Source organism: Ahaetulla prasina, chromosome 1 (genome assembly GCF_028640845.1).
Source record: "Ahaetulla prasina isolate Xishuangbanna chromosome 1, ASM2864084v1, whole genome shotgun sequence".
In the NCBI taxonomy this organism is placed as follows: Eukaryota; Metazoa; Chordata; class Lepidosauria; order Squamata; family Colubridae; genus Ahaetulla; species Ahaetulla prasina.
In genome coordinates, this window is record NC_080539.1 from 93,442,362 (window position 1) to 93,466,988 (window position 24,627).

Genomic DNA, 24,627 nt, shown 5'->3' on the forward strand with positions numbered 1-24,627 from the left:
CTTAGAGTACCCAAGAAAAGAAATTTCATCATCTACAGACCTTGAGTCCAAATGAAGCATCCTCCGAGGCTAAAACTTCAACCTGAAATTATAAGGAGAAATAAAATTTCAAAAGTAGTCACTTAAAAGTGAACAGAGCCACAGAGTTTGTGAGAAAAGTACAAGCTAGAACAGACACACTGTGTCACTTAAATCCATATATAAAAAACGCAGTGCTAATCTAAGCAGAAATATAAAAATCCTTTTTTAGGGCTGGAGGAAGTGAGGAAGACTTGACAAATCAGGTTTTTTTATGCCCTAATAAAAAGTAGCCAAATAAAATGTGGCACAATATATATATATATATATGCAATAATTTGTCCCCAGAAGGCAAGTTGTATTCTTGTCTTGGATGGGACTAGCATTAATATCAGAAATCAGTCACATTTATTAGGGAGGCGGTTATATTAAAGGGGACAGTAGCTTCAAAACTGTCTTTTTTTTAAAACTACAGGTAGTCCTTGACTTATGACCATAATGGAGCGTGGTTGTAAGTCACTACATTTGTAAAGCAGGTCATCACCCAGTTTTACAAAGTTGTTTTCCTTGATTGTGATTAAGCAAGTCCTTCCCTGAGGGAGATGGGCTGTCTAGAAACACAAAATGTAAATAAATAAATAAATATAAATAAAATCACCATTGTGTTGTTAAGTGAATCTTTAGTCATTAAGTGATCGCCTCAGTCATTAAGCAAATATATTGTCTGCTACGTGTTTTGCCAAAAATTGGAAATAAACACCAGTTTTTGAGAAAAACGACATAAATTATGGTCATGTGACCATTATTATTTATTTTTAAAAAATTTTTAATTTATTTTTATTTATTAGATTTCTATACCGCCCTTCTCCCGAAGGACTCAGGGCGGTGTACAGCCAAAATAAAAAACACAAACAATATACAATTAAGAACAAAATTAAAAAACTTATTATACAGTTGGCCGAAACTTTAAAACATTTAAAATCTAAAAACCCGTTAAAATTCATATAAAATTTAGAAATTTAGAAATTTGACCATGGGACACTGCAAACAGCCATAAATGGGGATCGTTTGCCAAGTGCCTGAAATGTGGTCATGTGACTACAGGGGGCAATCAGAACTCTCGAACCAGGTCGTAAGTACAAATTGGGGTGGATGGGTCCATTGTAACTTTGAATGCTAGATAAGTGATCAATGATAAGTTGAGGAGTATCTATAAGAAAAACTCTAAGAAAATACCTGAAAACAAACTATCTTAATCCTGAAATTTCTTACAAGAAAATTTTAAAACCTAATGCTTTAAAAAGAATTCATTGAAAGAGTCACATAGCAGTAGGTAGCTCTCGGGCTCACATTTTTCCTACCTTCATGAATAACCTCTGCTTCAACTCCCCCCACGGGCTTATCTCTCCCCTTGTCCTCCACTGCCTACCCACCCCAGTTAACCTTTGGCTTTTTCTTCCTCCTGCTACTGGCCTGGGGACCAGGGGCTTGTAAAGCAAACACCTGGGGGACACACAGCAAGTGCAGCAGGGCAGTGGAGTCTCATCTGGCAATGGGAGCATGCCAGGCCTGCAAGACCCGGAAGCCGCTGGAAGACCTGGAAGTGCACTGGAAGCCGCTAACCCTTTGCTAGGCTCTGCAAAAGGAGGGCTGGGTCAAGCAAACGGGGGGCCTGCAGGAGGCTCTCTTGGCATTGGCTCATCTCCAACCCCTGACTGGAGCCTGCAAGCCAGTTCTCCAGAAACATTTCCAACATAAACCGTATCCCTGCACTTCAGTTGGTGGGTTTCAAATTTTTTTACTACCGGTTCTGTGGGTGTGGCTTGGTGGGCATGGCAAGGGAAGGATACTGTAAAATCTCCATTCCCTCCCCAATCCAGGGGAAGGTTCCTGCAAAATCCCCATTTCCTCCAGATCAGCTGGGACTTGGGAGGCAGAGAATAGATGGGGACAGTGCCAGTCAGAATTTTTACTATTGGTTCTCTGAACTACTCAAAATTTCCGCTACCGGTTCTCCAGAACTGGTCATAACCTGCTGAAACCCACCTCTGCTGCACTTCCTCCAGTTCTGCTGCCACCCCAAATAGTGCTTCCCACAGGTACCACCTTTACCTGGGACATGCCATCTCTCATACTTCTTCACCTAGCGATGGAGCTGCTCTGCCTTATCTTCCCAGCCTATCCTGCTACGCTCTCCACAATCTGCCAGCTATCCATCATTGCACTAGCAGGAGAAGATAGGCTCCTCTGTCTATCCTATCTCCTCCACTGTTTCAACCCTGCTTCCTCTTTGGCCAGAGCTGGAATCACAGGCCAGCAACAGAGAGACAAAAACAGGAAGGTCAGCTGGGAGGAGTGTTGGAATACAGCAGGAACAGGTAGAGGAGTGCAGGGTCGCCAAAAAGGGAGAAATGGGAGAAATAGGCAGGTGGAGAGGTTGAAGTGGAGGCAGTTTGCACCGGGCAGGAGAAATTTGAGGTCCTAACCTAACAGCCATGCAGTTCTGGCCTAATGATCGCAATCTGGGCTGCTAGCTCTAAGCACATGAAGTTCTACTTGTTAATAGGAAAGGATTTTGCTCTCCGTAATATATGCATACTCTTTTTAGTTTTATGTCATCACCCTTACAAAAGGATGCGTTTGTGAAAGCACACAGTGGTAAAATAAACCCTCCTGGGCACTCCTGCAAAATGTAAGGACTGCAGGAATTGCTCTTAACAAATTACCACCTGGTTTAGAAGGAATCCCCGTCTAGTGGAAGCAGAGGAGTACTTAAGACAGTTTGGGCAAACATCTTATCATACGCCTAAGAAAAAAGCCCAATAACGTCTCTTGGCATTACTCATCTGTTTTTCACTGATCAAAGTAAATAATAGGTTCACTTATGTATTCAAGTAACCTACTCTTAAACAAAGGCCATTTGTAGCTGTGTGGATTCCACTGTATTAAAAACTTTTCCAGCCATTAATAACATAGTAGAAAGTGGAAGCCTTAAAACTACTTTTTTTCCCCTTTGAGTTTCTTAGGTGTTCACAGGGGAATATTCCCCAAACCCTCCCTGCGTGCTATTATGATATATCCTGACAGTTGATTGTGCTGGATTTCTCATTAGTATTTCACAATGAAGAAAGCAGCAGGACATATGAGACTTTTTAATTTGCCACATTTTGCTCAGTGTAGACTTTGAATAGCAGCTAACATTTTAATTGATACAAATTTTGAACAAAAGAGCACTACAACCTCTATTTACAAAAGTTCTATACTGGTAGTCCTTGTCTTACATCCATTCGTATAATAATATTTGAAGTTACAATGGCACTGACAAAAGTGACTTATGTCCAGTTTTCACACTTACAACATCCTCGTGGTCACATTATCAAACTTCAGATGCTTGGTGACTGGCATGTATTTATGATGGTTGAAGTGTCCCAGAGTCACATGGTCACTTTTTGTGACAACTATGTTACTTAACAACCATGTTACTAATTTAACAACTACAGTGATTCACTTAACAACTATGGCAAGAAAGGTCATAACATGGGGCAAAACTCACCTAATGACTGTCTTGCTTAGCAATGGAAATTTTGGACTCAATTGTGGTCATAAGTCGAGGACTACCTATACATTCATTTTTAAACATATAAATTAGCAAGAGTTTACACCATTCAGTCAAAATATACCTAAAAAACAAGCAAAAACAATAATGCACATAAAGCATCATAGAATAGAATAGAATAGAATTTTTATTGGCCAAGTGTGATTGGACACACAAGGAATTTGTCTTGGTGCATATGCTCTCAGTGTACATAAAAGAAAAGATACGTTCATCAAGGTACAACATTTACAACACAATTGATGATCAAGATATCAATATAAATCATAAGGATTGCCAGCAACAAGTTATAGTCATACAGTCATAAGTGGAAAGAGATTGGTGATGGGAACTATGAAACGATTAATAGTAGTGCACATTCAGTAAATAGTCTGACAGTGTTGAGGGAATCAGATTAAGAAGTCATCCAAGCAAAGTTACCAAAATCAATTCTAGCCATTGGGTTTACATATTTTTTTGTACATGTGAACTTACTGGCTCTTCCCATGCATTCATGCACAAAGGGGAGGGGGAGTCCTGAAAAGAACACTTTATCCATGAATGGAAAGTAAGCCTTTGAACTGTGTTCTGCAAAGTATAACTCCTCATAATTTTCTCATTAATGCATGCAAATAAATGGTCTGCTGCTTAACATTTATAATCCTGGTAACTGAAATTTTTGCTTCATTTGCTCTTTTACAAACCAAAGTAGATTTAAGGGCAATGGTATGTAATAGAAAAAGATTGCTGCTAGTAAAGAAGAACATATAGTGTATTATTACGATTATCTTACATCCCCCCCCAAAACTGCTTCACTTACAGATGTATTGAAAAGTAGAAATAACAAAAATTGGCTGGGGAGCAGTATTCAAAGCTATTTTACCAGTTACAATGTTTTCAAGACATAATTTTGCAAGAAAACACTTAACATGATGCAAGGACATTATCATGCGTATGAGTATTTTGCATAGTGATAAATTCTTAAGCTTGGCTTTCTACAAATTTATTCCTCCAGATTTCAGTGGGAGTCTGTTAGTAAGAAATATGCCTGAAAACTAACTTCAAAACATGACCCAGTGTTAGCAATAAGCAATAGTAATAGTTAATATTTACAGTAGCTGATATGACAAATTAGTATAAATATTTTCAAATTTCAGTTATGGTTTCAAAACAATCAAAACAATTCTAACATAGTGTAAGCCGCCCTGAGTCTTCGGAGAAGGGCGGGATATAAATGCAAATTAAAAAAAATCATATCAAATGGCCCTTTCTTTCAGTTGTTTGTACTAAGGTTCCTCCCCTATTCTTACACTGGAGTTTAAGCTAACTAGGCCTAAAGATCTAGACTGCAAAAATCTAGATTGATACTACGTAGCAGCAGGAAAATGCAGAAAACTAACTTTGTTGCCTACCAGTGGTTTCCCCAAAATTTGCAGGCCATATGCAGCAGCCCCATCTTAGCTGATGTTCAGAGGGTCTAATAAATAGAAAAATACAATCTTCCCGCAAAGCAACCATCAATGTAGTCCTATTTTTTCACTTTCCTTTCTCAAAGTAATTTTCCAACAACTGAAGTCTCCTCACTTGCTCTCCACATTTATTTACATTTGAGCAGAAATTTTATACTGGCCTGAAATGCCATTCTTTATGTTGAACATGAATTGAGGAGACAGATTCAAGTCACAAAGTGATTTGTGATTTCTCAAAATTTCTTAACACAATTTACCTAACATGGGTTCCTGTTGGCTGGCTGTAATGGGAGCTTCCCTCTCCTGTCATGTGAGCACCTAAAGCTTCCACAGGAGAGGTAAGGCATCACTGTAATAATAAGTGAATATTAAGGAAGTTGAATGGTGGATGTGCACAAGTGTGCTAAAATACCTTATATGCAAAATGGGATTTGGGGGTCACATTAAGGTAAACATGTACTTTTTCCATTCAATTTAATTAATACATACATTTAGGAAACAGTCTGCGTCAACCTGTGAGAGGCTGTGTACGCATGTAATAAACAAACAAACAAACAAAAACACACACACGTGCACCTCAACTCTTTTATCATGACACATTTATAATTTTAAATTTTAATAGGGTTTTATATCGGTCTATGACCGTTTTAGTTAATTAGGCCTGTTAAATATTTTGTTTTAAATCCGTTTTTAAATTTGTGATGTATACTGTGTATGCTATGTGTTTTAATATGGCTGTAAACCGCCCTGAGTCCTTCGGGAGAAGGGCGGTATAGAAATTAAAATTATAAATAAATAAATAAATAAATTTAAGAAGGTGACATATATGGAGCAAATCTGCTTATAAATGAAAAGTGCTGAACCAATTAACATATGCAACATGACAAAGCTAAAGATATAGGGTGGAAATCCATTTGTTTCATAATGGTATTTGTTTTTAAATTTCCTTTCTTGAGAATTTCTAATGGTTTATGAAGAGCAAGATTCTGATCTCTGATTTGTGTCCACTTATTTTTTTGCATTAAGTCTGGCCTCCTTGATTTTCATGTATGAAATGCATCTGGATAGAATGCAGGATAGATACAGGCAAAAATCATAGATCTCGGTCTGCAGCAGAGTTCTTTTTGTCCGTTGTGCTGGTGAGCAGTGTTTAGCTATCTATAAACATAAAATTCTACTACCTGAGGCCTTTATCAGAGAAAGATTATTGTCCAAGATCAATTGTACATTACTGATACATTTGAGTACTTTCAGCTGGAAACCGTAGGTCTTCATGATCAATCCATAACAGATTATTCTTGGAGACTACTCTGACATGATTCTGATTTTCAATTTGGGATGAGGTATTATTAATATACAGATGACACCCAGCTTTTTATTTCTACTCCAGGCCCTCTGAGTTGCGCCATGAATGTCCTAACCTAGTATCTGAAAGCTGCTGGGATCTGGATGGGGCAAATCAAGCTCAGACTTAACCCCAGCATGACTGAGTGGCTGTGGATATTTGGTCCCTCTGGTGACAAGGCCTTTCAATCTTTGGTTCTATAGGGAGAAGCACTGCCCAGACAGGCCCAGTATGCAATCTAGGGATCCCCCTAGATTTTACAGCTCCTGATCAAAGAGTAGGTGGCAGCCGTAACTACAACACTCTTTGCACACCTTCAGGTGATGTGCCAGTTTTCCTTTCCTGGACTAGGCAGCTCTGTCACCATAACTCATGCTCTTGTAATGTCTCATTCAGATCCAACCTTCATCATAAGGCTACCAAATGGTGCAGAATGCAGCTTCGTGGATAGTAAGTGATGTTAGATACATGGCACATGTAAGCCCCACTGGAGTGTGAGCTGCATTGGCTATTGGTATATTTTCAGATGCGATTCAAGGTGCTGGTTGTCACCTTTAAAAAGCTGCATGGCTTGGGACCAGATTTCCTGAGGGACTTTTTCCAACTGAACCCATGCAATTTGGTTTTAACAGATTGGGCATGTTGTGGAACTGATCAGCCAGAGTGTTGCCTGGCAGGGACCAGAAGACGGGCCTTCTCTGCTGTAGCCCCTGCCCTATGGAATATTTTCCCTTTGGAAAGCACAATGGCTCCAACCCTGTTGTGGGCTCTAAATCTTGGCTATGTACCTGGGGCTCCATCTTTGGCTTTAAACTTGACAGTTAGATAATTTAAAAAATAATAATATTAATTTAAACGTTTTAGAATTGTAAGCTGCCCAGAGTCACCCTTTGTGATGGGCTATTAGAGAAATTAAATAAAGAAATAAGAATGTATTATGATGTGAAACTAGTAGTATTTGATCACTTTTCAATTAGTTTTCACTGAATATGTGGTTGGAGCAGTGTCTTTATTCCTTGTTTATTGATTTTAAATGTAGTGACTTTTTATCATTATCATTTATCATTATAATTTTTATCATTTTTATCAAAGCAAAATACATGAAGAAGAAAAGAAGAAAAGAAACATGTATCTATCTAAAAACAAATTAAGAAAAAAAATCACAAGAGCAATAATGACAAAGCATAGTTGCAAAAAAGGCAACCAAGGGTCTGGGTAAGCAAATATGCTTTTTGTCTTGTGCTGAAAACTTACAGCATTTGGAGAGTCATAACTAGGAAGAGATGGAATTCCACAATCAGTGCCATAATTAATGAGTCAGTTCTGACATCACTAAGAATAGCCGCACAGCTTAGTTTAATGCTACTTTAACAGCATGTAAACGCAAGAAATTGGCCTTTTTTAGCATAGTAATAGGGCCCATATTCAGAACAGGGCCGTTCAAAGGAATGATGTAGTATTTGATAGAATCATACAGGTCAATTATTTTAATTCAAGGCAATAAAACTAATTAGTTAAAATAAAATCTGAGGGTGATTGCATTCCCTTTTATTGTACTTAAAAATCAGTTGTGATATATTTTCATTGAAAACACAAGTACTGATCTGTGGAATGATTGATAAGAAAGTGCTTTGCTTTGTTTTCAAATAGTAGTTATTGCCTTTTTTGTTTACAAATTGGAAGTAACTTGGGAGATTATCCTGACAGGTGGCCCATTAATACTCAATAAATTTTCAATAAAGGAGCTGCTGATTCAGTTCTACAGAGGAATTATTGAGTCTGTCACTTGCACCTCTATAACTGTCTGGTTCGGTTCTGCAACCCAACAAGAAAAACACAGACTTCAGAGGATCATTAGAACTGCAGAAAAAATAATTGCTACCAACCTGCCTTCCATTGAGGACCTGTATACTGCACGAATCAAGAAGAGGGCCGTGAAAATATTTACAGACCCCTCGCATCCTGGACATAAACTGTTTCAACTCCTACCCTCAAAACGACGCTATAGAGCACTGCACACCAGAACAACTAGACACAAGAACAGTTTTTTCCCAAAGGCCATCACTCTGCTAAACAAATAATTCCATCAACACTGTCAGACTATTTACTGAATCTGCACTACTATTAATCGTTTCATAGTTCCCATCACCAATCTCTTTCCACTTATGACTGTATGACTATAACTTGTTGCTGGCAATCCTTATGATTTATATTGATATATTGATCAATTGTGTTGTAAATGTTGTACCTTGATGAACGTATCTTTTCTTTTATGTACACTGAGAGCATATGCACCAAGACAAATTCCTTGTGTGTCCAATCACACTTGGCCAATAAAAAATTCTATTCTATTCTATTCTAAATACATATTTTTGAATTTTTAAATATTTGTTAGTGATATATTGATATGTGCAAATGGAAGGAACACTGTCATTTCTATTGTAATACCACTGCATAAGCAAAGTGTCCTTGAGCTTCTGTGTTGTCTGAATATGCTAATAGGGAGAATGAGGAGAATTTACAAGGTGTGGGATCCAGGGAAAGCAGGGCAGGACAAATTGATTTAAATCAAAATGATTTAAATCACCCCAGAAAAGACCTGATTTAAATAATTGATTAAAATCAATTTTCTAATTTATGTATTTTCTGAATAAGCATGCATACTAATAGTTTGCTTGCTAATTAAAGCATTGGTGTTTGTCACCCATTTCTGATCATATAAGCATGTATCTTCAAAGCTACAAAGTTTAGGTAGCGATAGTGGGAAAATTGCTAAATCAAAGATACCCAAATCTATTTTTATAATGTTGTGTAACACTAACCAAATCATGTACATAATAATCTATAGCATACCACATGCATTTTATTCAAAAGTAAGATTCATGGATTTCAATGGGATTTTTCTAGATCAAAATGGCAATCTTACAGGCATTAATTAAAGGGCAGAATAGAGTTTATAATGGAGATCAAAATACATGTCCTTATTATTTGGATGTAAAATTAAATATTAATATTTTCAGAAATTATAATAAACCCTATGTTGGAAATTCTATGTTCTAACAGTTGAGCTCTAGATCAATTATTTTTGCTACAGTTTACTATTTAAATTGAAAAAAACGTTCACCCACAAAACTTTCAGGACTGATCTCCTTCCCCACTCCATAAAACTTTATCTGTATGTTCCCAGGAGCAGGCAATACCGGGATTCCACAGGCAAAAAATATAACTCTACAAGTGTGAATCTGGTTGCTTCCTCTTCACATTTTCTTAATTTAATTGTATTCTCTTTTCACTTGTTTGTGCACATTTTATTTATGAAATTTTACCGCATATTGTTTCTTGGTGATTTTTCAGTGATCCATCAATGTAATAAATAAGCACTCATAGCTTACTCATGGCTCCTGTTCAGATGTTACATTGCCATTTACTTAACAGCTAACAAGCAGTATGTTATATACATCACATTAACAGTTATGTTTATTTTTGACTTTGTTCTGTGAAAACATTCTGCTTTATCATTGCCCACATCCTATTCCAGAAATCATGCTGCCCTTAAACTTGATGTCACCATAGTGCATCCAGAATCAGCCTGTTTAGTCTTGCTTGCCCCATAACCTTAACATACCACATTCTAAGGGCTGTTAATTGGTGAATTCCTAAACTGAAATTCTGACCCTATCATAATTCACCATGTGAAAAGCCACAATCAATTGGCATGCATCTTGTTCTTGATATTCTATCACATTTTTTTCCCTTCCCCATCTTATTGTCACCCAATATATCCTTAATTCCTATAAACTAAATGCTTGCTAGTCATCTGTTTGACCTTTTATCCACTAGGTCAGGGGTCAACAACTCGGCTCTGGAGCTGCATGTGGCTCTTTCACGCCTCTGCTGTGGCTCCGTCACTCAAAATATGCATCAAAACTGTCGATGTGCAACACCCTCCGATACGTGATTTATTGAGCTTCTCAACCCCTGGTAGGCCAACCATGAATAAATCCAAAAAAATAAAAGTTTAAGAAGAAAACAGAACATTTAATTCAATATATATGCTAGTTTTGTGGCCGCTCAAGAAATAGTCAGGCACGGGAAAGGTTTTGTGGCTCCCAGTGTTGCAGACCCCTGCCCAAAGAGTTACAGAGTCTTGTATCTCTTGGCTCTCATCTAGTGATTGCTTGGCTTTGTGCAACAACTAAATAACTGCTTTCAAGACTGTTGTGAGTTTGAAAGAACTAAGGAAAAGCAGCAAAGGAGTATTTGTATATACAATATTAATGAGAATGAATATTGAAATAAGTAATATTCATGAAACAGTGAATGCTATCCAACTGAGAGGAACACAATTCCACTATGCCTTTAAATTCTATCTCAGACAGAATTAATATCTTTAATAGATGAAATCATATTTTGCTATAGTTGTCAGCTTTCAACTGAATTTTAGAACTCTAGTCAGGAAAAACGGTTAAAATTCATAAAAGAGGGGAAGAATCAATTTTTTAGCATTTCATTTAATTAAATGGAAAGAGGGAGTGTCCATATGTACAAATATATCTCATAGGAGGTATAGATTGTAGTTTCACTAGTGATTTTCATAATGCTTGCTGGAAAGCATAAGGAAATGATTGTAAATTCCCTGTCCTCATCATTTTTGTGAAAATATATAATTCCACAACGGTCTCCATCCTACATAAGCTATACATCCTTAGCAGTAATATAGGAGTGGTCATGTGGGAGCTATCCTTAAAGCAGCTGGATCTTTTATGCAAATAGCTAGAAAGTGTACATTGGCTGAATACAGCAGCCTATTTCTTCAATCACAAGATTTTCTTGGGACTCTTGGGGCTGCCAGCAGCATTGATCCCAAGAAGTTGCATTTTGCTTAAGAACTAAACTAAAGGACTTTTCTGCTTTTGATCTGAAGCATATTTGATTAAAACATAATGAAAACTGCATAAAAAATTGCATTAAACATAATGAAAATTGCAACAATGATGATACACTATAATGTCTATGACAAGTGAGTTTAATAGTGTAAGAGCTATTGCCTTCTAAAGACTTACATCCTTTCAGAAGAAAAATGAAACCATTAATAGGGACTATACAAAAGGGAAGGAAAAAAAACAAAGAATATTTTGTTTCTAAGCATTCTAATTCAGAGGATCTGATTCTGAAGTTATAATGATGCTGGCCTTTAAGGATAGAAGACCCTTTTACATAATTTCTTAATCTATGGGAAACATTTGTATGTGATGTATGTAAGTTGCCAGTAGCTAGGGAAAAGTACACAATTCTGAATGAGTGACCATTCCAGCAAACAAGATAGGCAATTCCTACAATGAAGCAAGTTGATTACAAAATATATGCAATATGCAGTTATGCCAACTGGCAGGATTTACTTCTATGAGGTATTTTAAGTTGCATGGAACATGTTCTTTCTCACCGACACACAGGGGGCAACGTACTTCCCTTTGTTGAACTGCTTCACATCACAGAATGCATTGCTCCACTTTTAGAAGTGGGTGAATCACATAACCTTATGAAGCTGCTTTGAAGGGTTGTTCTGCATAAAACTTCCTTGAAGCGAAACACCTGTTCAAAGATTTGTGCAGGGCTAAAGTAAATCTTCTGTGAGAAGCAGAAAATTGGTTTTTCTTTAGCAAGGAATAGGGCTTTGTGTAGATATTAGAATTTTTTTTTGGAAAAAGCAAGGGAAGGAAGTGGGAACTGGGCAGGGAAGAACTGGAATATGTGGTGATCTGGCTTCGTTCCCATAATGGCAAGGCCAGGATACATAGGCAGTTGTGGTTTCCTTTGACATCCTCATGCCTTTGCCAGTTGACAAAGACACTAACTGGAGAGTGGCAGACGCTAAGTCGGCTGGCTAGTTGGCATTAGAGCCACAGTCATAATCACAAGAACACAGAGCAGTGAGGAGTTTCTGATGTTCTGATGAGATGGCAGTGGAAGATGAGAAGCGCTCAGTGTGGAAACACCAAAGGGAGAAGGCAAGCAACTGATTTCCTTCCAACTGAGATGTCCTGGGAGGCTATCATAGTTTGGGATCACTGCACCTTCTCTGTACTATGGCTTGCCCTCAGGCATCAAGCTGCATTTCACTTTCTGGTCAGACTAAGGACTATCAAGCTGCTGCTGTACTTCTTTTGTTCTGTGTGTGGGTATGGGTTATACAGAATGAGGGTGTACGCTACACAAAATGAGCTGGAGGGCTGCAAAAAGGCCTGTGGATTTGGGATTCCTATTTTAAATCACTTTCAAATTCCAACATCTATTCTATAATTCTATTTATTAATTGTGAAATGATTTATGCATTCAGAAAGGGTAGTGCATGACCATGTGCAATATAGGTATTATACTTCAGCAAGAAACAATTCTCAAAAAATAAGCCAATTCATATGGAAAAATTCTTAATTTTAAATTGTGATTAGCTAACAATGCAAACAAAAAAGTTCTATGAAATATAGATATTTCACAATAATAAAGTAAGATCAGGTCTACAATACAGGGTGACTTTTACACATGTATTTCTCTCCCACCCAAAACTACAGATAGTCCTCGACTTACAACCACAACTGGGACCAGAATTTAAGTCACTGAGTGAAGTGATTATTATGTGAGACACCCATGTCACCATTGTGCTCAACAATCACAATCCAGAATTTTCCAGAACCTCGGTTGTTAAGCAGACAGTTTGCAAGCTTCCCTGCTGGCTTCTTCATTGACTTTCTGGGGAAGATTCAGACGATCAAGGGGTGCTCAGCAACCAGTTGTAGAGTGACCAAATGCCCAAAATACCATCACGTGTCCATCAGGAGAGGGTGGCAGTTCTAATTTCAAGGACAGATCATTAAATAGCTCTTTAGAACTCCATCATATTGAATTATAGGACTACTTGTAATTCAAGTTAGCAGCTAATAAATGCAAGCAGAGACATAAACAAACAGGATTAGACTACAGATTCAGACATGCACATGTGATTACGTGAAGGCAGAATTCTGATGATTTCTATAGAGATGTATTTTCATTATTTTGTTTGTCTACATACGTAAAATCCATAAATATAATAGAAGTGTAAATACTTTATACAATACTTTCAAATTCTATAACTAAATTTGTATTCTCCAATAATAGTCTATATCAGTTCTGCACTTTGGGGTTGAAAGTACTGAAGACTGAGCACAGACCAAGCAGCTCATTTTACACAGGCTTTGAGGAAAGACTCAAAGTGCAGCCTCAAAGGTGAAAGGCTAGAGCTTTAATCTCTAAACTATCTAGCCTTGGCAAATCTTTTCAAACACTTTCATGTTTTTAGAGTTCATTTCATGCATACAAATGTATTCCACACAACAAAAAAAGTGGTTCTTTCAAATAAAGAACTTGTGCTTCAGATCAAATAAAAACTAGTCACTGATAACCTTCATTATAATTGCCTTTTCAAGGAGTTTACAAATATCTGCAGTTTAAGGGACTGCATACTAAACAATTATGGCCTAAGCAAGGGAACCTGTAAAAAACTTTTTGCTTTGGCTATGGGATTATACTTAGGTAGAATACTTGTTTTGCTGAGAGCAAGAGAAATAAACAAAGGAAATAAGTGAACAAGTCAATAAACAGCTGAAAAACCCATTTCCATATTGTATGTATCTTGAAATCTAGATCTTTAATATTTACATGGATATTGATAAAATGAATTATATTATTTCAAATATAAAATGCTGCACAAAAAGTTCATTTTAATGCAATTGTTACTATGGTAATTCAACAATTAGTCCTACATCTCCTGCTATATAACAGTAGAATTTATATGGTAAAATATATTATAGTTAAAATATGACTTGTAAAATATTTTTCAAAAAAAAGTTAAATATAATTAATATATATAAATAAATATTTAAATGCAATAGTATTTCTGCAATTACGTTACTTTTTTTAAATCTATGGAACTGAACAATTATTTCTTAAGAGGCATACCCCGAAACATTTATTTCAGACTAAACATTACCAGTGATTATCTACCAGGCTACAGTAGATAATCTACATTAAGGAGGATAAGCAAATTGTAAGTGTTCTCAAAATCTTCAGACTGTGGTTGATGAAAGGCAAATGTATTTAATTATTCTACACTATTATCACTGCATTCTCTGATGACATTTAATTCTATCCCTATATATATATAAAACCAGAGAAACGTATTTTTTAAGAAAAGTGTGAGCTTGCCTCTTTAATTAAAATTCACAAGTTAGGAAGCACTACAGACTCAAAATAACTGACTAGTGCATATAACACTGAAGATAAAGTCACACTTATACAGTATATACAGTACATATGAAAAAAAACCTGGCATCCAATAAAACAGATTGCGTTGATTCAGTCCTTGTCCTGTTGCATCAGTTCTTCCTCTGCTCTATTGACTGGGATGGAGGGGGGGATTAAAGTTATATGAACATCATCTTGTCATTTGTTTCTATAGTAGTCTAGGACAAATGTATGTGTGTACAGATAGATAGATAGATAGACAGACAGACAGACAGACAGATAAGATATAGTGTGTGTGTGTATGAGAGAGAGAGGGGTATCCATTTGATTTATAGTATTTTTCTTTCTTATTTCTTCTTACACCTTTTTCTGGTTGACCTTCATTAGTCTTATTTTTACAGATGTAGAAGAGAGCTGAAATCTGAAATACTCTAAAACACAAATCAATATTCAGCTGACACACAGCTCAAAGATGCTCTTCCTCATTATTCACAATTTGAGTTTAATTTGAAAGGGTAATGAAAAAGAGTCAGATTCAAGCAAATTCAAAAGAAAGGAAGAGTAACTAATAGTAGGTTCATACAGAATAAGTAGTATTAAGATAACATACATTTGTAAGTCTTAAGGAGAGAGACCTAGAGAATTTAAGGGATATAAATGCAGGGATATATATATATATATATATGTAAGAAGTTAGAGGGAGGGAAATATAATAACGGCCTATGTAAAATCCCTATAACATTCAAAAGATCTGCAGGATAGGCAAAGTTCTGTTTTACAGGATCCACAAATGCCCTGGGTCGGTTTTTCCGCCAGTCAAGGTTGATGAGGCTGCATTTGGCTCCGACGAGCAGTTCTGAGATGGAACAAGCGAAGCGCCTGGGCAGCAACCGGCCTCGTGCGCTCGTCTCGCACAGCTGCTTCGGAGCCTCGGCAAGAGCCAATGACAGGGAACCGTCCCAGCCCCCATTCCGGATCAGCCCGACCTGTTTTTGTCTGCTTCAGCATTAGCGCTTCAGCGTTCTCCTAGCTCTTTTCCTCCCCCTCCCCCCCCCGCGCTCTTATTTTCCATCCTGTTCCAACCATCATCCACTCTTTTTAATTACGCAGAACGAGTTGCAACTCATCCGCCTGGAAGTTATATTAAAAGGGGGGAGGGGAAGGCGAAGAAAAAGAAAGGCTCCAAGAAGGACAAGCGAGACGAGGGAGAAAACAGGAGAGGGTGGATTTGTGTCTTTAAAGATGGCACAATAAACAGCCCTCCTCGTCGTAAATTATCCCGGCAACAATTTTATTTTAAGCACATCCTCCCTATGGCTGCAGAAAGTTTCGACCCAAATTCCTCCCTGCCTTGTGCGCGCCCTCGGCGAACGGCAGAATTTACCCTGCAATGTGGCGCATATACACGCACACACTCTTTTTGAAAATGTGTAAAACAACTTAAGACGGCAAAAAATAGAGAAGTCCGCAACTCGCTGAGGGCTGTGAGATAAGAACAAAGCAAAGGAGACGTGGGAGCAAATTAGTTGCCAGAGCCTTTATGAGTGTGCGACTCCTAGATTTATGGAGGTTTAAACTTTAAAACCTAGCTCTAACCCTAATGCAGCAAACGACAACTAAAGAGAAAATAGGGCACGGGTGGAGTGGGGAGCTCAGAGGGAGGGGTGCCTTTAAGAAAAGAGAAACGGCCTGTCATTTGCATTGGCCCCGGCCTCGGGAGGGGAGGATATCTGCCCTCAGCACGCAAGCCTGCTCAGCATTTATACAGATTTACAAAGGCACATCTGTGCCTGTTGGAGGGCCAGCCTGACGTGTTTTTTTTTTCTCTCCCTCTAGCAGCAGCTGCGGTTTCTGAGGAAACAAGGCTGATTTTCTAGTCAGGCTGGAGGATCTTTTTTCCAAGAGCCAAAGCACGGGGGTGGAGGATAAGGCAGGAAAGGGAGGAGGAGAGCGGGAGAGAAAGCGCTGCCATAAAATCTCTAGAGCTCAGCCGGGGGAGGGACAGGCCCGGAGAGACTGCTGGGGATTTTCGGCTGCTGGCTTTCTGCACCGAGCTCTTTATGTTGCAATCCCTAACATTTAGCCCAACTTCTGAAATAAACTATCTTTTTATAGTATAGATTTGTATACTGAACCGAGGCCTCACATTTCCTATAAAAGCAGCAATAATAGATCTTCCCACGATTTCATAAAAGTTAAATGCTTCGCTTGTTGTTTCCTTCCAATAGGCCCTTCCCACAATCTTTGGGATACATTGCTCTGACTTGGGTCAGCCACTTGAACATATTTGTCATCTATAATTCACAATAAAGTCAAGCCTCTTATGAAAATAGTTGTTCCCTGAGAAAAAAAAATGCTTGCTAGTAGAAAGATATTTTTTTCCCATTTGAAAAACACTCCCCTTTCAAAAGCAGTTCCTAGCCACCAATATAAACAGTTAAATTATTACGCTAATGAATGATTAACTCTGCTGATATGTGGGCCAACATGGAGAGGGAAAGGGGAAAAAAGCTTGAGCAAGCAACAGACCAAAGCAACACAACAACACACAGACACATTTAACTGAGTGAAAGAAAAGGGCCTTTTAGGGAGGTTCTAGTAAAACAACAGCTATTAGAGTTTTCAACTGCCACTCACAATTTTTAGTTACAACTCTAAATTACTATGCTAACTATAATAATGTAATCATATAATAGTTGCCCAAATACAATTTAGTTCAACTAATGAACTAAAAATTTGGATATCTGGCTGGAATTGAAATGTAGCCTAAGTAGATAACTCTCAGATATCAGATATCAGTAGTATTTCCTAGTTTTGGTTTCCAATACCCTGTATTACAGACTCCATCATTGCTGGCCAGCGGGGCTAAGTGTCAATGGAAATGGGAGATTTAGTTGAACAGCACCTAGCCATTCAAAGCCAGAAATTTCTGATTAGGAGAGAGCTATCTTTTGCACTTACAGGACTTCTGCTTTAAGGTAGATCACTGTGGATACAGGATTGAAAACACACAATAAGGCAACAAATCTAAAAATCTTAACATAGGAAGATAATGTTAAGCTGAGACATGAGGTAACATCTATGTTTAGAATATAAAAACTGAAATTTCGCTTATTCATAAGGAACTCAGTAATATAAAAGGTGTTGCCCCATATTTTAAGAAATAACCACTCCTCATAAATCCTAAAGAATGAACCTGACAGGCCACTAAGACACCTGGATTAAAATAAATGGAATAAAAAGTTGAAATAATGCTGCAGCTGGTTACCTTCTACTGAGTGCCCAACCAAAATAAAATGTGAACAATGCTTTTTAAAAGCAACTGGCAGCTCTTCCAAGGAGACATGAAGAACAGTAATGTAGGATTTTAATTACTCCATCTGCTGGGAAACAGCTTAGCGAAGCATGGTTCCTCCTGTTAATTCCTGACGTATCCTTCTCTCATTCAGAAAGAAGATACAAATGGATTGGCTATACTTCAGCAGATGCAAACCAACAGAGATACTTAATCAATGAAATGAAGGTAGCAATAAAGACAGCAAATGGCTATTCAACTATAAAAAATATTAATATGAAATGCAATAAAAATAGTATTTTGGTCTTCAGGAAAGTAGATTTTACTGAATTCAGAGCAATACTTACACAGATTCAATGGCAGGAGATGGAAATGAAACTCAAGTTAAAAGTAAATTCCTAAATAAATTGAAAGTACAACTGCAAATAATTCCAATGCCTAAAAAATGAGAAAGCATATATTGTTGCCTAAAAAAGTACTGAGAATAAAATAAAAAAGACACATACAGGAGGTAAAAAAGAGAACTAGTTACTAAGGAAGAATTTGCACAGATAACAAAAAATTGGAGAGTCAGTGTCAGTATCACAAAAGTAGAGAGACCAACAGAACGGACTTATTCAGATATGTTCAAAATAAAAAAATACAGTGCATTCAGTAAGTATTCAGACCCCCTTCACTTTTGTCAATTTTGGTTATTCTGCAGCCTGATTCTACAGTTGTTGAAATTCTTTTTTCCCCTTATTAATCTACACCCAATATGCCATAATGACAAAGTGAAAACAGAATTTTAGAAATTGTCTGTAAATTTATTAAAAAGAAAAAATTGAAATATCACATTGGCATAAGTATTCAAATGCTTCACTCAGTACTTTGTGGAAGACCTTTGGCAGCAGTTACAGCCTCAAGTCTTTTTGTGTATGACGCGACAAGCTTTGCACATTTGGATTGGGGGATTTCTGCCATTCTTCCTTGCAAATCCTCTCAGTCAGGTTGGATGGCGACAGTTGGTGGATAGTGATTTTCAAGTCCCTCTAGAGATGTTCAATAGGGTTCAAGTCAGGGCTTTGGCTGGGCCACTCTAGGACATTCATAGAGCTGTCCTAAACTACTGCTGTGTTGTCTGGGCTGTGTGCTTAGAATCATTGTCATGTTGGAAAGTGAACATTTGGCCCAGATTGAGGTCCTGAGCGCTATGGAACAGGTTTTCATTGTGGATATCCCCATATTTGCTTCATTCAGCTTTCCCTCAACCCTGACCAGCCTCCCAGTCTCTGCAGCTGAAAAACACCTCCACAGCATGATGCTGCCACCACCATGCTTCACTGCTAGGATGATATTGGGCAGGTGATGACTGGTGCCTGGTTTCCTCCAGACATGATGTTTAGAATTGAGGCCAAACAGTTCAATCTTGGTTTCATCAGACCAGAGAGAGTTGTTCCTCACAGTCTGACAGTCCTTCAGGTGCTTTTTGCACACTCCAAGCAGGCTTTCATGTATTTTGCATTCAGGAGAGGCTTCTGTCTAGCCACTCTGCCATAAAGCCAGATGGGTGGAGGGCTGCAGTGATGGTTGTCCTTTTGGAACTCTGTCCTATCTCCTACCTCTGTCACACAGGATCCCTGGAGCTTAAACAGAGTTACCATCAGGTTTTTGGTTACCTCCCTTACTAAGGCCCCTCTCTCCCAAATCTCAGTTTCACCAGGCAACCAGTTCTTGGAAAAGTCCTGATTATGCCAAACTTCTAGCTGAGAATTATGGAGGCCACTGTGCTCTTATGAACCTTCAGTGCAACAGAAATTTTATTGTAGCCTTCCCCAGATATGGGCCTTGCAATAATCCTGTCTCTGAGCTCTGCAGGCAGTTCCTTTGACCTCATGGCTTTTGCTCTGCTACAGTATGCATTGTGAGAAGAGAAATGGGAGGCTAAATTTCAAGTGTTGTTGGAAAGGGTCTGAATACTTCTGGGAATGTGTTATTTCAGTTTTTTATTTTTAATAAATTTACAGAGATTTCTAAAATTCTGTTTTCATTTTGTAATTATGGGGTACTGAGTGTAGATTAATGAGAAAAAATTATTTTCAACAACTTGTAGAATTAGGTTGCAGCATAACAAAATTGACAAAAATGAAGGTGGTCTGGATATTTTCTGAATGCATTGTAGCTGCATAAAATAGCTCTATTTTGCAATAAAATGGCAAAATACAAAAATATTTGGCAATTGTGAAGAACACTTTGAAAGTAGAGGATTGCAGCATAAGGTTGATAAGAGAAGTAATATTGGAAAAATCTTGAAGTGATGTTCTAAATTACTGAAAGAGGTCAAACACTTCCTATATTTAATAAAAAATAAAAAATTATGGTCACTCAGAAATTTAGACCAATTAAGCTTTTGATCTGTAAACTAGTGATTAGAGATTAACAAGGATTTATTAAAAACAAGTCATTTTTTCTTTTATTGAGTAACTTTATTCGACTGCAGGAATGATGGACATATTTCAGCAAAGCATCTGATAAATTATCCCAGTTCTAGTTGTCAAGCTCTTTAAACATGGGTTGAGTGGCATGATAATTTGGTGAATTCATAACTACCTTGAAATAATCTATATGGTTGTATCAACATTTGAAGGTAAGATAGTCATGATCTGTTGTCTACTGTACAATAGAAGAATAGGTCTAAATTATAGGAAGGTAGATTGTAGGAGAAAGTTAGGAAAATATTTATAATAGTAAGAGTAATCTGATATGAAACCAATTAAACCAGTGATGGCCTTCCCAATGTTGGACAAGCATACAGTATTCAGCTCTGCTAAAGGTGCTTTGATTCCTACACCAAATACCTAGCTGGTGAGTTCCAAAATTAAGGGAAGATTATTTGAGATGGGCAACTATATACATTTAATTTAATAAACAAATAAATATATATTGCTGTATGAAAAAGTGTTTACTTTTATCTGTCAGTCTCCTACTAGTTCTATTAGATGATGCTTGCTTCTAATAGCATAAGCAAAACTATATTCTCCATGCTATCAATAATTTAATACATTTTGTAGTATCTCCTGCTCTTCTATTTTAGAATAAAAAACTCTAAACACCACAGACTTTTCGTCAGTTCCTTGATAATTTTTGTGGCCTTTCCCCACACCTTTCTGAGTATATAGCTTTTTTGATCTGCTACTATTGAATTGAATTTACAAACAATGTTTCACTCTAAATTTGTATATACAGTGAATATTAAATTTCTTACTCTCTACTGAATTGAAAGGGAATTTACTGTTTTTATATCACAGCAATTAATATTTTTATGAAGCAATCCACTATAACCCCAAGATTTCTTTGCTGATTTTTTTTCTGATTCAAAGTAATTAAATAAAAGGGCATAACTGCACATTTCCATCATTTCACGCTTGTTTACACGTATTACATTTGTCAATTACTGAATACCATCCAGTGTGAAGATATTCTTTTGTAGATTTTTACAATTACAATTTGTTTTAACCATGTTAACCAATGTAATGTTAATATGGTAGTAAACTTAGCTGTCTCATTGCTCTTCCTAATTCCAGATCATTTAAGTTAAATTGAAAACTCCTATTTGGTTTATTACAGGAATTATCCCCTACTCTGTTTCTGTTCTCAGTCCTTAACCATTTATCCACTCCTTTTACTCATGACAGTTTAGCTTGAAGAAAGTTAGCACTCACTCACCTCCTAGAAGAATGAAATGTTTTAGGAAATATTAAAAAGGCAGAATATTATATTTCTCTGGATGAGAAAAGGAGAAACATGTTTTAAAGACAAAGCAGCTCCCTGCAGTTTCTTGCCCTCCCCCTTCAACTCCAGGGTGATGGGATTAAGACATGGCCCTCAGGACATGATAGGATTAGCCCTCTACCTATCTAACAACAGAATTCGCCATATGGCACCTGGGGAGATTGCATCACTCAGCAAGATTCAACCAAGCCTGGGAATCAAGACAACCTACAAAGTTATCCTTGCATTGCCCTATGGGAGTCTGACAACCAATCAGAATACATTACAGAATACACAGGAACAGGAAGCTGTTTGGAAAGATGGTTTAATAGTGGACAGGACCACATGGTTTGAGGTCCTGGGCAATCGAGTACGAGTGTGTGAGAGGGGCCCAAGAGAGGGTATAAATCTCTCTCTCACTCGTGCTCGATTGCCCAGGACCTCAAACCATGTGGTCCTGTCCACTATTAAACCATCTTTCCAAACAGCTTTAAAAGCAGCATAATAGAATAACGTTAGAGATTATGATGAATGGCACAATAATGAATCCTGTGTCATACCAATGGAACATTAGCTCTGCTCCTCCTGTACATGCACTGTAATATCATGGATATATAAAAGGGACAGAGTTTGTGTCACAATAGCTCAATACAGTTTTGATGATTTTGATTGGAGCCTCTGGACATCATGAATAGTAAACTAATTTCTCCATGGAAGGAAACAACACTGGAAAGTTTTCTCTCTTTGAAATATATAAATATTTCAATCTTGCAAACCTGGGAGCTGTTTTAGTAGTGAAAAAAGTGTAAAGGAAATGGCAAAAGAAAAAAGTGAAACATTTAATTTTGCCTTTTAAAAAAAACACCTCAAAATTGAGGTGGTTGGAATCACAACTGCAAAAGAAATGACTGTGTCATATACTTTACTATGTGTCCATTTCTTTTTTCTTATTTTATTTTTAAAAAACTACAATAGTGAAATATAATACAAAGCATGATTAAAAAATATGTGTGATGTGTGTGTGTGTCATTAAAGAAAACATACATTTAAATTCTGTACTATAATTTTAACCTTTCTAAATTCTGTTATAAAATTACAAGATTCTCCATTTTAGCTTCCAGGTTTACTGAAGTATTCCATATTCCATAATTGTTATATTTCATCATTGTGCTGTGTCCAACCAATTATATGTTCACAATATTTTAACTCCAGAATGCTTTTGTTAGAATTACCAACAGTCCCATCTCAAATCGGCAGAGATTATCTGATTTCAAATTAAATATAAAAGCAGAAACTAAACACCTATGATTTTCTGCTTACAACACTGAGATATAAGTGCTCTTTTATTACTATAATATATCCTAAAATATTGCTAGTATGAATTATTGTTTTACAAATTTATATATTAACATTGCAGCATATGGGACAATGGAAAATATAACTCTGCCCTTTTATGTTTCATTCAAAATATATAAAGATGTAAGAAATACAAAAATCTATATGTTAACAGAAAATACATAATTAAAAAGAAAAATGATATAAAATGATGCATAAGTTATAAACTATACCAAATAACCAGCTAGGCTATCCCTATTCAAACTCAATTGTCAAACATATGTTTGTTTATTTATCTTTATTTATTTATTATATTTGGCATCCATCTCACTGAGGGGCTAGTCTGGACAGCTATATACTATTCTATTTCTGTTTCTCTGTCTCTCTCCCTCTGTCCCTAACCCTAGTTTGGTCTAGTGTTTAAGGCGCCAGGCTAGAAAACAGGAGATTGTGAGCCTTAGCCATGAAAGCGAGCTGGATGACTTGGGGCAGTCACACTCTCTCAGCCCAACTCAACTTCACAGAGTTGTTGTGGAGAAAAGAGAAGGAGGAAGGTGTGTTGGATTTGTTCACTGCCTTGAGTTATTTGTAAAAATAATAAAGGGTTGTTTTTTTTACAAATACACACACATGCTACATTGAAACTAACTGAAACTCTTGAAATATTACGTAGAATTTTTCACCAGAAAGATTACACTGAATGCTAAAAGTTCAACTTTTTCCTGCATAAAAATAGATTATGAATGATTACAGTTTCTTACATTTCAAGTCATAGTGCACGTAAGTATTCTATATATAAGAAGTGGTGGCTTCTCTATAGTGGGAAGAAGAAACATGGAAATAAACCACTTATAATGTAGAAAAAAAAGATACTTTTATATGTACGTGCCAATATTTCACAAACTGAAGAATAATATTTAAACACTGCCTTATAAATTTTGCACTGTTATCATACTTCACCATGGGTGAAGCACACATACATAATTTCCATTTCCCAATTAGAATTAATGGCCTCCAACTGATCAGTTTTGAAGTAAAATAAATTGAGAAACAAATAGATTTTTGTATATAAGTGGCAGGGGAGGTGGAAACAGTTTTACTCCTTTACAATGATATCCAAAAATGAACAAAATCCCGCCTTTTCCAAAATAATAGATGTATGCAGAATATTTGGCCATGAAATCTTCGCTAGACTCCATTATTATCTGTGTTTAGTCTGCTTAGATTTCAGAAAAAGGCCTTCATTTACAACTATTTACTGCAGGTGTGTCAAACTGGATTTCTTCTAGGGCCGGATCAGCATTTTGGTTCTCTGTGGGATGGCGGGGAGAGACAGGACAGCCTCCTGCAGGACTCTGCCAGCCAAAATGGGGCATGTGGGAGCTATGTGCACCCCCCATGTCCCTTTTGGCCAGCAGACTGCTGCAGGAGGCCGTCCAGGCCAAAAATAGGAAGTGGGGGTCCGTGCACGCCATCACACCGTTTTGACTGGCGAAGCACCGCGGGCTGGTTCTTTGCAATTTCCAGGCTGGCTCTGTGGGCCAGA

The 24,627-nt window shown here is 37.2% G+C and overlaps 1 protein-coding gene across 9 annotated transcripts in view; it reads right to left on the minus strand.

Annotated features, from left to right (window-relative positions):
• The window catches only part of ARID1B (AT-rich interaction domain 1B), a 489,414-nt gene that overhangs the window by 198,924 nt on the left and 265,863 nt on the right, over window positions 1–24,627 (minus strand). For all 9 annotated transcript variants that reach the window (XM_058168923.1, XM_058168915.1, XM_058168857.1 and 6 more), the window contains exon 5: window positions 41–82. In XM_058168923.1, the coding sequence (XP_058024906.1) occupies window positions 41–82 (42 nt within the window). The remainder of the gene's footprint in view (window positions 1–40; window positions 83–24,627) is intronic.